The 13,733-nt window shown below is 48.0% G+C and overlaps 1 protein-coding gene across 2 annotated transcripts in view; it reads left to right on the top strand.

The window, feature by feature from the left end:
* The first annotated feature begins 8,601 nt into the window (after positions 1-8,601).
* Positions 8,602-13,733, top strand: part of Tox2 (TOX high mobility group box family member 2) — a 126,073-nt gene continuing 120,941 nt past the window's right edge. For both annotated transcript variants that reach the window (XM_027945338.3, XM_027945337.3), the window contains exon 1: positions 8,602-8,700. In XM_027945338.3, the coding sequence (XP_027801139.2) occupies positions 8,602-8,700 (99 nt within the window). The remainder of the gene's footprint in view (positions 8,701-13,733) is intronic.

Genomic DNA, 13,733 nt, shown 5'->3' on the forward strand with positions numbered 1-13,733 from the left:
TTGCCGAGGTCCAGAGGTGACTTGGAATGAACGGAGAGTTGTACACCTTTTATTTTTATGTTATGGTCCTGGTGTTCCCCCTAAGGTGTGCCTCTTTGCAAAGCCACCAGCCATTGGAGGTTGGTCATTACACGTGAGGCCAGGCAAGAAGTCGCAGCCAACTGTACCTTTATTTTCCTTTGCCTAAGCCTGTGCATCATTGAGGTCCCTGCAGGTGATGGAGAACATGGGGCCAGGGGGGTGTCTGAGAACAAAGTGGAATGTCTTTATCCTTAGAAGGGGAAATGTCGCAGACAGCCTCAGGGGAGGTGAAGGAGCCTTAGATCACTGAATCCTGAGTCCAGGCTGCCTGCCCCTGCGCAGAGCTGAGCCAGCCAAGGATGAGTCCCAGGACAGGGCCAAGCGCTCCCATCTGCTTCCCCTGCCTAACTCCTACTCATCCTACAGCGCCCAGCTCAGCGCCACCACCCCCAGGAAGCCCTCCTCTGTGTTTCCATTCTGCCCTGTACTCACCTCTGTCCTGTTTATCAGTTTATCATGTTTATTTTAGTTGACTATTTACTCACCTGCCTGCTACTCAGCTGTGAGCACAAATTGTGTCCCTGTCACAGTTGAATGTCTTGTTCCTAGCATCTGCTCCAAAACATTTTTCATATCTTAACTGAACAAATATTGGCCAAACACTTTCTAAGTCCAGGTAAGTGGCACATATTATCTTTTTTTTTTTTTTAAGCATTCATTTCTAAAATGCTTTTAGAGTAGAAAATGTGGAAAGAATATAAAAAAATAGAAATATAGAATAAAATATGGCCTAATGACGTAGAGAAATTTTGAATATGATTGGTTAAGGAAATAAAAATAACCAGAGATAATAAATACAGTAGAGTTTTTAAATTCATAAAATAAGCCAAGTATAGTGGCATACTATTGTAACCCAAGCTATTTGGGAGGCTAAATCAAAAGAATTGGAAGTTCAAGGCCACCCGGGCAAGTATGAGACTCTGCCTCAAAAAAATAAGTTTAAGAGGTGGTGGATGTAGCTCAGTGGTAGAGTGCTTGCCTAGCATGAGCAAAGCCCTGTGTTCAATCCCCAGTAATCCACCCCCCCCCCAAAAAAAAAATTACAAGGTAATATTAAAAAATCTTTACACCAATACATTTGAAAAGTTAAGGGAAATTTAAAAATTTGATAGAAATATAATTTCCCAAAATTACTTAATAAAAATCTAAGACAAATTGATTAAATCATAATTTAAGAAGTTGAATTAGTTACCAAAATTCTTAAACTCATGAGACAAAATCAGTATAATACACTTTTTTGGTGTGGCTTTTTAAAATTTGTTTATTTTTTGTTTTGGTATTTTATAGAACTGGAGATCAGATTTAGAGCCTGGCACATGGTAATCAAGGGCTCTATCACTGAGCCACATTCTTAGCCTATAAAACCAGTGTAATCTTGATATAGGATGCAGTTTGTCAATAGCAGCACAAAAGAATGTTAGATCAATTTCAGACTTTATTATAGACGCCCATGAAATGTAGAAGGGTATTTAAAAATAAATTGATGGTCAAATAGAAGTCTCAGGAGTTATCTCAGGAACTATCTCATGAATTCAAGGATGGCTTAATGTGAATATATATCAATGTACAATTAGTGTACTGCATAATATTAATAGATTAAAAGTTAAAGCCCAGATGATTGATTTTTTTAAATTTTTTTTTTTGTGGTCAATGGACTTTATTTATTTATATGTGGTGCTGAGATTCGAACCCAGTGCCTCACACATGCTAGGCAAGCACTGAGCCACAACCCAAGTCCCCAGATGATTATTTCAGGAGATCCCCCCCAAAATTTATAAATAATAATTAATTCATGCCAGAGCAAATCTGCTAAGTCTCTAACAGAGTAGGAATATATAGAAACTTTATTAATTGATAGGGCATCACCAAGCACTTACAATAAATCTCTCCTTTAATGGCTAAATGATGAAATATAAGAAGTATCTTCATTAAGGCAGAAAACAGAGAATAATGCCAATATCACCAGTACTATTTAACATTGATTCTAGAGGTGCTGGACAATGTAATAAGACAAGATAAATATTAATAATGATGCATTTTAGGCTTGAAGTTTGTTAAGAAAGTAAATCTGAAATGTTCTCACCACAAAAAAAGTGATAATAATGTGAGATAGATATGCTAATTAGTTTAGCTCAATTTAATCATTTCACAATTTATATATATATCAAAATATCACATTGTACTTTTTTGGGTCAATTTTATCTTAATAAAGCTGGGAATGGAGGAAGAAAAGACAAAGAAGTGACAAGATGGTTAGAGGGAAGAGTGCAATTTCTGTCTGTCTCTCTTTCTAGCAATAACATGATCATTGCTACAGAAAATAAAAGAGGATCTACCAAAAAAAAAAAAAAAAAAGTATTAGGACAAATAATAGACCTTGGTAAGTTTTCTGGATACAAGATAAACATCCAACACTTTAATACTATTCTTATACATTAAAATATGTTTTTCATCAAAGATTTTAATTCTCCCAACTTAATTTAATAAATTAATATAATTCCAATCAAAACACTAGCAAGGCTTTCTTTTTGTCTTAAGTAAACCTGAAATTTATATGAAAGATCAGAGATGCAGGGAGGTCAAGTGGCTATGAGTAGAGACCTTGCAGCCGAACTGATAGTTGCAAATCCCATTACTCCATGTATTAACTTTACTCCTGCCTCCACGGTGTACTAACTATAAGTAAGTTACTTGGCTGCTCTGTGCCTTGGTTTCCCCATTTGGAAAACAGGTATAATAGTAGTGTCTATTAATCCCATTGTCAAGATTGAAAGAGGGAGTAGATGACCAGTGCTTAGCAGAGTACCTCACACACATCTGGCATTCAATAATGCTTAGTTGTTATTAGTGCTTCTTTTTATTTCCCTGAAGATAGCAACACATTGTAATTCCTATTTCTTTTTAGAGTATAGTTCATTCACATTTAACTTTGAAAATTTCTCTCCCTGTATAAATAGCACATAGGAATACACAGGTAGGCAGCATCACCCAGCTTTGCAGAAACAGAAACAGGCTCAAAGAAGTACGGCAACTTGGTTGAGGTTAAATAGGGAGTTAAGCAGAGCTCGGGACTTGAATCCAGAGTTATTTAGTGTTCTCCTGTTCGGGGCGTGAACATATCATCTCATGACAAAGTCACTGCCCCATACATTGGCTAATTTGACCTGTCCAGCAGACACGGTGAGTGGAAGTTACTGGCTAACTTGGCCAATTATTAGAAATAATGGACAGGTCCGAGAGATATTGGTCTGGATGGGAGTACAATGGCTAAGGCCCCAGCAATGCCCAACCACTGTCCTCAGACAATAAGCACAGACTTCAGCCACATTCCTGAAGAAGATGTGGATGCACAGACACAGAGCAAGTGTCTAAGGAAAGCAGAGTTCTGCTCTGTCATCCCAGAGACCTGAACCTGTGGCAGACCCTACTGGTGTTCTGCCCACATGCCCACAGACCTCACCATTCCCCACACGCAGCCACAATTTCTGACGGCTGATTCCTGCAACTCCTGCCTAAGGGGTTTCTGTGGTTTCTAGAGACCATCTGCCTGCCAGGATGAGCTGCCTGGTGGAGCATGCTCTCTGAGAGCGTCGTTCACCCCAGATTGTCAGGAGTTGGTGAGTAAAGACCCCAACCCCTTACCCCTCAAGTGGGATAACTCTGATATCTGTGTTCTATCTTGCTTTGCAGAATTCCCCAGAGGAATTAGGCTCTGGCTGCTCACAGTGGTTTGGTTTTTTGTTTGTTTGTTGACAATTGCCCTTCCAGGACTGTTGTTCTTTCCTGTCTCATTTTCTCACTTGTCTACCTGTGTGCCCTGGGATCACTCTTCAGCAAACTACTTGCACTGGAATCCTTGCCCCAGGACCAGCTTTTGGAGGACCCTAACCAAGAAGCTGAGCTTCCCCCTGTACATCTCCATTTTCTGCACCCCAATCTGGCTTAACACATCCCGCCAGATCTTATGCACACTGGCTACTGGAAGGTAGAGACAGAGTCAGGTGCTGAATTGTGACTCACCCACTGCTCTTCTGTGCCTTGGAATCTGAACAATTCAGGCTACTTCTCCTGAGAGGGCGTGTGTGTAGATAAGAGGGTCCTCCAAAGCTCTACCTCCTCTAGACGTGGGCATGTGTTAGTCACTGGGGACACCAAGATTGGGGAGCCATTGCCCCTCACCTCATAGGGCACATGTGTTATAACAGTTTGGTGAGGTTGACACTCATAAGTTCTGTGTACAAACAGCTATTGGAAAAGCATATTGGAGCAGCTGAGTTGGGGGTTTCTGTTGGGACTTAAAGGATGAGTTAGGATTCTACAAAAGAGGTGTGGATCTGGATAGTTTGGTTTACTTTTGAAACGTTCATTCTTAGGCTAACCCATGTGGCCCTCATGGATGGCATGCCCCCCACCTTGGGGACTGTGAGTACCAAGCTATTTCTCCTTGGCAATCATCTCCTGATCTGATGACTTCACCACATCGAAATAATAATGAACACAGTAAAACACCCCCCACTCTGTTCCAGGGATTGAACCCAGGGGTGCTCACCTACGGAGCCACATCCCCAGCCCTTTTTTATATTTTATTTAGAGACAGGGTCTTGCTGTGTTGCTTAGGGCCTCGTTAAGTTGCTGAGGCTGGCTCTGAACACATGATCCTCCTGCCTCAGCCTCCTGAGCTGCTGGGATTACAGGCTGCACCACTGTGCCTAGAGACAGACATCTCTTTTTTTAAATGTTTTTCTTAGAGTATTGTAGATGCACTTAATCGTGGACTTCATTTTGACACAATCACACATGCATGAAATATAATTTGTTTCATTTCAGTCCTCAGTATCTCCTCCCTCCCTCCCCTTCTCCTACGGCTCCTCGCACCCCCTTCCCTACTGCCCTGACCTTCCCCTCATCTATTGTTTTTATAAGTTGGTCCTTTACAGGTTTACACAGAGGTGGAATTCACCTGGTATATTCACACGTCTCTATTTTGATTGTTGGCTATTAGAAATAGAAAGCTGGACGACGCGTGAGCAGGTACCCTGGGTCTCCAACTGGGCCGCTGCAGGCAGGGCACAGCCAGGCTGGCCTGTGTCCACTGGTGCTCTGTGCAGGACTGAGGTAAAGGGGAAGAGGAGGCTCAGGCCACCCCCACTCTGAAGAAAGCATGTGAAGCCATTTCTACAAGAGAACCAAGTCATCAGCCTCTGTCCAATCAGCTGCCAGCATGAAAGGGCAAGGCCAGGCTTTGGGGCCTGTGTGGCTTCCCTGTGGACCTTACTACTAGACTCTCCTGATGCTTGTCCCTTCCTGAGGAGGGGACAGAGGTGACCAGGTGACCAGCCGGGTTAATGGTTGCTGCTGCTGGCATGCTCAGGGAGCCCAGTGGCTGATGTGGCTCACCCCTTGTGCCTCTGGACTCTGGCAGACATCCTTCCCCAGGTGTGGGCCGAGCTGGTGGGACTCCTCAGGGCGTGCTCCAGGAGAGAGTCCCAGGCTTAGCTAGGTTCTGGCTCTGCTATTAACTCTGGGTGTCGAGCATTTCTCACTGGCCCTTTTCTTCCCATCTGTAAAGTGGTCACCGGAGCCTTATTTTCTGACCCAGAGGGTCTTTGTGAAGACCAACCTCCCCAACCTGCAACAGAGGTATCTACAAAACACAAAACAAAAGCCCCAAACAAAATGAAACAAAAATAAAAATACAGCAAACACTGTGATTAATGGAGTGAGATTACTCCTTCTGAGATCAGGTAAGAGACAAGGAGGGCCCTTATTACTCTTTCCACATTACACTGGTGATACTAGTCAGTGAAACAAGGCAAGAAAAAGAAATGAAATGTATAAGGATGGAAAAGAGAAAGCAAACTCATTTTTACAGATGAGATAGAAAATGGTATATATATATATATATATATATATATATATATATATATGTCAGAAAATCTACAGATAAATTGTTAGAATTAATAATACGTTTAGTGATATTGCTCAGTACAAGGGCATTCTGTAAAAATCTATTTCTACTAAATTCCAGATCTATATTGATGAGTAACTCCAAAAATTTGTGGCTTAAAATAACAGTAAGCACTTATTATGTCTCATGGTTTCTGTACATTTTGGATTGAAGAAGGGCTAAGTTGCACAGTTCAGATTTTTTTCATGTGGTTGCAGCGAAGCAATGGCCAGAATTGGAACAGCAGGGGACAGCTAAGTCAGAGACCAACTAGGCAACTTACCCTCTTCATCTAGTTTCAAGATCTCTGCTTACGGTTTGTCTATGTGGGTTAATTTGGAATGCTTTAAAGCTTGGCAGCCTAAGACCTCCTGTATAGTGGCCTAGATCTCTGAAGACAAAGATCACAAGAGAGGGAGGTTAGCAGAGGCTATATCAGCTTCTACGCCTGGACTCTGAAGTCACACACCATCACTTCTGCCACACTTGGTAAAAACCATTTACTAAAACCAATACTTTTCAAGGGCAAGGTTAGATGCCACCCCTTGTGAGTGGTGTCAAGAATCCGTGGGCTTGTACAACCATGACATTGTACTGGCCACAAACAAAACATAAAATAAAGAAATTATTTATAATAGCACCCAAACCATAAAATATCTAGGTCTAAAACTAATAAAAGATGTGCAAGATCTCTACATACAAAACCCACAAAACATAGCTGAGAGAACTCTTTTAAGAAAAAAATTCCTTAAATAAATGGTGCAACATACCATGTTCATGAATAAGAAACATTCATATCAAAAATGTCAGTTTTATCCAAATTGATTTCTAGATTCAACGTGATATCAATCAAAATCCTAGTAATATTGTGTGTGTAAAAAATAAGCTGGTTTTAACATTTCTATAAAGGTGCCAAGGTTGATAACCAACAGTCTGAAAGAACAAAGTGGGCAGACTTAATTATGTGGGACATTAAGACATTACAAAGATGCAGTAATCTAGACAGTGTGATGTTGGCACAAGGAAAAATAGGCTAATTGAACAAGACAGAGAGTTCTGGAATAGTCTCATGCGTATATGGACTACTGATTTATGACAAAGCACTGCAGAGAAGAGAGTGTGTGGGTTCAACAAGTAGTGCTGGGTCAGTCTGGTAACCAGATGGAATAAAAAGAGAGGGGCCAGTGGGGAATTCCTTTTGATAAGGTGTGGCACCGTATTTCTAGAAACAATGACTGCTGAAATTAATTTAGAAATTCTTTCCTCTCTGAGCTGTAATTTCCCTCTGTTGTTCCCAAACCTGTAGTGAAAAGCTGTTTCCCACACCTATCTTGTGTTCCTGGGTTTTGATGGTCACAAATAGTGAAGTCCAAGCAGCAGTTGGGAGATAAGTTTCAAGGTGGCTCTTGGGTGGTCAAGAGGCTCAAGCAGCATTCGTTCTACCACCACAGGAGAATCCACTTCTGCCTCCTGCTCCTCCTGGTCTTTCCCAGGCAGGGATCATGGTGGGGGGGGGGGGGGGGGCAGGGATCATGGGAGGGATCATGGGAGGGCAGAGGTGGGAGATACTGAGAGGGCAGTGTGTGGAGTGGGAGGCAAGGGAGTAGACCCCAGGCATAGACAATTCTCCAATGAAAAAGGAGATGCAACAGTTTCGCAGATCTAAAGTGTTGTGAGAAATCATCATTTTTCTTGTTTTTTAGAGGGAGGGACCCGTTTCGCAGTCACCTCTGTTGCATTTCCTTCCTTTTCTCACCCAGGAGAACGTGAGTGGGGTAGACTCCAGACCCTGACTCAGAGCTTGGAACTCTAGGCCATTCCTCTAGCCCTTCTCCTCCCTATTATCAAAGGGCGCAGGGTTCCTGCGCTTTCTCCAAGTGCTTTCAGTTCTGGATCCTTTGGGGTCAGGGAAGCCCACCGGGCCGGTGCTCCGTTACTGATGCCGAAAGCCCGTGCCTCAGTTTCCCCACACGTAAAATTAAAGTTTAAGGCCACTGATTTCCCTCGGGGGGACCCCCTCGCTGTAACTCAGGTCAGCCGGACCAGGAGGGAGGACTTCCTAAGATCAGCCTCCCGCGCCGGGCCGCGTCCCCAGAGAGAGCAGCCCTCATCTCCGAAAGAGTTCCCGTTACTGCCTTCCTCCCCTGTCCCCTACGCCATATCGGGGTTGGCGCCGCCCCAGATATTTAGGGCCGAGATTGTCCCGCTTCTGGAGAGGGGTGTCGTGCGGGCTTCTCCTTCCCTACACCCTTGGTGGCAAAAGGCGGGACGGGAAAGAGCCGTTTGGACAGGGGCACAACCCTACAGACCCTCAGGGGCCGAGGGCCGGGCCGGGGACCAGCGGCGCCCCATCCCGGAGGAGGGACCTCCCGGCCTCGGCCCGGGCCCCCTGCCCCCGGCGGCGCCCGAGGCCGGAACAATAGCGCGTGCGGGCGGGGCGGGGCGGGGGCGGGGCGCTCCGCCGGGCGCCGCCCCCGGCCCGCCCCCGCGCTCGCACACCCGCTCGCACCCGTCTCCCACCGCCGCCCGCCCAGGCACTGCCCGCGGGAGCCGCCGCCGCCGCCGCGCCCGCCATGGACGTCCGCCTGTACCCCTCGGCACCCGCGGTGGGCGCGCGGCCCGGGGCCGAGCCGGCCGGCCTGGCGCACCTGGACTACTACCACTGCGGCAAGGTAGGCGGGGGTGGGGTGCGCGGCCAGGCGGGCGCGGCCTGCCCGCGCCTTCGGACCCTGCCGGGGCCCGAGCGCCCCGGGCCCGAGCGGTGGCGGGAGTCACCTGGTGATTCGCGACGTGGGCACTTTGGGGTGCACACGGGGGGACACATACACTTCGACCCCGCTGAGGGGCACGTGCCGCTCACATCGATACCCTGGCGGTCACACACACGCCCTGAGTTGTGCGGATCACAGCCGAAGTCACCCCGACAGCCACCCGCACGACGACACAGTGTCTCTCACTCATCTACGTCTCCCGACAGCCACACATTCATTCACAAGCAGACACACAGTGACCTACTGTCACAGACAGCCATGAACGGCTTGCACTGGCATACCGTCCCGCACAAGTCACCCTGACAAGTCATTTATTCACAACAACACTCAGTCACTCGCCCACGTACATTGTCATGCCGCCACATAAGGTCACCCATCCACGCACACTACATGCCACACACACCCCGTTACATGCCCCCATCCGCTGTCACACCCAGTCACAACTAGGGACAGTCACACAAAGAAGTCGCTTCGACAGTCACAAGCTCATACTATGACTCACACAAGCGCACACTTGTCACACACAGCCACCCCCGGACGGTGAACCTCAGACACAGATCACACTGACGTCCACACAGTCACACGCGGTCACACCTAGGAACAGCCACAGGCTCCGCACTGCCCTTAACTCCCACCCCCACACCTTGGTCATCTACACTCTCACGCCGGGGTTTAACTTCACCGCGCCACCGCGCGTTAATTGGGCCCTTTACTAATTGGCCATCGCTGCCTGGCGGGGCCTCAGATTCCGAGTTGCAATGGCCAATCAAGGCCTATACCCTCTCGGGGACCGAGAGCAGGGTCTCTGCAGGCGGGCGCTGCAGTAGGGGGCAACCCTCTCCCATTTTTTCAAAATCGCCGCCCCCACCCCCAGCCAGATATTTTCTGCGCGGCGCCAGAGCGCGTCCCTGCGCCAAGGAAGCTCGCTTGTCCCGAACCCCCGGCCCCCGAGGCGTCGGATCCCGGCTTCCCCGCTGAGCTCAGCCCAGATGGTTAGGGGCAGCTGCGCGGTCCACGTCCTCCTCCCTTGCGGTGGAGGGAACTTTCAAACTTAGTTGGGAAGCCAGACCATCGTGCGTCCGCGGATCGGTGCGTTGGTCCAGGGCCGGCTGGAGCCGAGCGAGGCTTTTCGTCATTCGGAGCCCGGATTGAACAGCGCGCGTGGGTTCTCCCGCTGCCCCGGCGCAGACGCGCGGGCTCGGCGGCTCTGCCTGGTGAGTGCGCGTGGGGTGGCTGGATCCGCCGCTTGGGATCTCTCCCCTTCCCCACGGGCTTTTCGCCCAGCCCCTGGCCATGGGGATGTTGCGGGTAGAGGGCGTCCAGCGTGGATCTCTGGGCCTCCTGGGCTGGGCCTTTCCAAGTGCGTCCTCAGGCCCTAGGGGAACCGCTTCTGGCACAGCCCTCTGTAGTTCGTCCAGGGCGGCGGGCTGGGGGCTGGCTGGGAAGGATCTGGGACAGCACTGGGACCTGGGACGTCATGGGGCGGTGGTGGGCGGCAAGCGAGTTCTTGGGAAGAGTAGGGGTGATTATCTTTTGTCCAGTGACCCAGGAAGTTAGCAAGCGGAGAGGGGGATGGTGTCCTGAAGATAAGGCAGGTTCACGAGCTGCTTTCGGTCTGATGGAGGGAAAACATTAGAAGTAGCAAGTGGAGTTTTCTGGGAGAGGAAGATTGGATGTGGGGGCAGCTGGTCTGTCTTCTGCCCTTGGCTTTGTTATTTTAAAACATAAAGTGGGCAAGGTAGATTCCTTCTTCGCTTTGGGGGGATGAGTGGAGATTAGGGATTTGTATGCTAAAGTCTGGGTGAGTCGGTGGGTGGGGTCTTAGACCAGCGCTCTGCCTTTGGGGGTGGTGTTTTCTGTAAGCCCTGCCAGACTGGGGTGGCCCCAATTCTGGGCCTTTGGGAGGCGGGACTCTGCTGAGGCCCCTGATTTATCCGGAGGCTCTCTAAACCTCTGACTCAGCACCAGGACCAATGTGAAACTGGCGCGGAGGGTCCGGGGTGGGGGTGGAGGTGGGGGTGAGTTGTGACAAGTGGGTGATTCTGATTTCTATCTCGAATCTAGGGCCACTGGCCCACAGCTAAGGATGTGTCCAGAGTGGAGGGTGCAGCTGGGCCACTCAGGATGTGTGAAAGGAAGGTCTGTGCTTCTGCTTGGATGTGAGACATGCTGCTCAGTTCTCCTGGCTAAGGCTGGGGATGGCACTTGGCTCAGCAGGGTCTCAGCACTGATAGCAGATCCCTACTGGGCTGTGGCCTTAAGTGTGGTAGTTGGGAGGATGGGGTACCACTGTGACCAGAAGCTCTCCTTTTTTGGCACTGGAAGCTGATAGTGAGGGGTCGCAGAGAGAAATGCCCAGGCTCCACTCTTATGACTGGTCAGTATCAGAGCTGGAGGGGAAACTGAGGCCTGAGGTGCAGCAGTAATGGCACTTTGTGCCTACAGGCTGTGCTGCAGAGCCAGGACACAGCCCACACTGTGGGGACTCTGTCCCTGGAGCCAAGACAAGAGGCTTGTTCCTCAGGGGACCCAGGCCTTAGGAACACAAGGACAGGCATTTGCCCAAGTGATGCCAGACAATCATGGGGCAGATGACCTGGAAGGGCCCTTGGCGACCGTCCCCTTGGAGACCATCCCCTTGGTGACTGTCCCCTTAGCAATCCTCTACACAGAGATTCCCAGTCTCTTTAAACCAAAGTCATTTAGCAGTGGTTGTTCTTTTGGTGTCTTTTGTTTGAGAAACTGCACAATGACAAAAAGCAGCTGTGGTTTCATTTTTGCCTTGGAATAGATGTGTGTTTATTAATCACGATATTAGCATGCGTTAGAAAACATAGCCTAGCGGCTCCAAGGCAGGCACATGACGTTTTTAGTGTAACAGTGCGTGGTGACCATAGGGGCTTGTGGCCTGGTGGCCTCTGGGCAACCACTGATCCCTCCTTCTTTGCTTCCCAGAGGGGCAACTGAGTCACGGAGTGGCTCACAGTTACCTCAGCAAGTGGAGAGCACGGCTGAGGCCTGAACGCAGGTTTCTTGACTCCCCCCAGACACTCTTCTGGCCTCCTCAGGAGCCTCCCTGTCAGGATTTGGGGGTTGGGAGCCTGTGACTTCCTTCCTAGAGTAACTGTGAATTCCTTTCATTCAGGGTTTTGGCAAGGGCTTTACCAGGCTGGGAGGGGTGGGGGGTCGCTGGGAACTCCTCACTCAACTCTGTCTGATTTGTGTAAACTGGCCACTGGCATTAGGGGAACCTGGGTTCACATCTCCATTTGTGACTTTGTGACTTAGGGCAAATGATTTTTAGCTTTTTTTTTTTTTTTTTTAAACTCAATGTGATTTAGTACAATCAAATGCAGATTTCAAGTGCTTTGTTCTGAGTTTAGGTGAATGTAAACACCCACACTCTCACCACTCCAATCTAGATGTAGAACATGGTCCACCAGCCCAGAAAGCCCCCTCATGACTCTTCTGAATCAGCACTCTCCCATCCCCTCCTCCAGCGGTGGCTTCTTGTCTGATTTCTATTACAATGCTTTATTTAAATACAGTTTAGGTATGTAACTATATTTAAGTTCTAGAACTTCAAATGCAGCCAAATGCATCTTTGCATCTGCCTTATTTTTCCTTATAATGTCTGAGATTCATCTGTGTTGTATCCATAGTTTATTCCATTTTATTGCTAAGTACTATTATATTGTATGAATATCTCACAGTGGATGATGGATATTTGGGTTTATTTTTTGGTTGATGCTACTATAAATAAAGCTGGCTGGGCATTGTGGTGCACGTCTGTAATCCCAGTGGCTTGGGAGGCTGAGGCAGGAGGATCACGAGTTCAAAGCCAGCCTCAGCAACTTGGCAAAGTCTTAAACAACTTAGTGAGACCCTGTCTCTAAATAAAATACAAAAAAAAAGGGGGGGGGCTGGGGATATGGCTCAATGGTTAACTGCCCCTGAGTTCAATCACAGGTACCAAATAAATAAATAAATAAATAAATAAAGCTGCTATGAACATTCTTATACAAGTCTTCTTTGTGGTTGGGGCAAGTTATTTAATGTCACTGAACCTACCACTGAGGTTCATGCAGCAGGTGATACAGGCTAGGACAGTTCTTGGCACTTACAAACTACTGATTAGACAAGAGTGGTATCAACCATCTGAGACCTATTCCGGCAAGAGGCTTAGCATCTGTGTTCTAAGCATCCTTCATTCCTGGACTAAACCTCCTTCCAGGCCAACCTGGGTACCACTGTCCCTGTGCCATGCTTCATGGCCACCAACCTTGTCTTTCTCTAGGCACCCGCAAGAACTGGTTCTGTGTGGGTTATGGCATGTTCTGTCATCCATCATTCAACTGACAAATATTTATTGATCTCTTCTTGTGCTGGGCAACTGATGCTACAACAGAGAACAAAAGTGACTCAAATTGCTGCCCTCAGAAGCTTAATATCAGTGTGGGAAGTTGTAAGTGTATGGATGAAGTATTCGGTATTATAGTTGACGGTGATACAACTTTGGAGAACTATGAAGCAGGGAAGAAGGTTGGGGAGTCACGTCCTGGGGCTGGTTTGCAGTTTCAAATAGGGAGATTGGGGAAGGCCTTCTGATCTAGACTGGTGTCCCCAGATGAATAAACACATTAAGAATCATCCAGCAAGCTTTTAAAAGCAGATTCCTGGGCTCGACCCCTAGAGATTCTGGATCATTTGGCCTGAGGTAGGACCCTGAGGATTTGCATGTCTGGTGAGCCAAGGTGCTGCTTCTGCTGGTCCAAGGGCCACACTTGGTGTGTCCGTGGCTTGGTGGGCTGCGTGTGGTTTTCTGTGGGCTCCTGGCAGGCAGAGATTATGCCCAGCATCTGGCATGATGCCTGCCCACGGCTGCCCACGTGGGTGCATGGTCCCACTCTCTTCCCACACCACGATGGGTACAG

This window comes from Marmota flaviventris, chromosome 2 (assembly GCF_047511675.1).
Source record: "Marmota flaviventris isolate mMarFla1 chromosome 2, mMarFla1.hap1, whole genome shotgun sequence".
In the NCBI taxonomy this organism is placed as follows: Eukaryota; Metazoa; Chordata; class Mammalia; order Rodentia; family Sciuridae; genus Marmota; species Marmota flaviventris.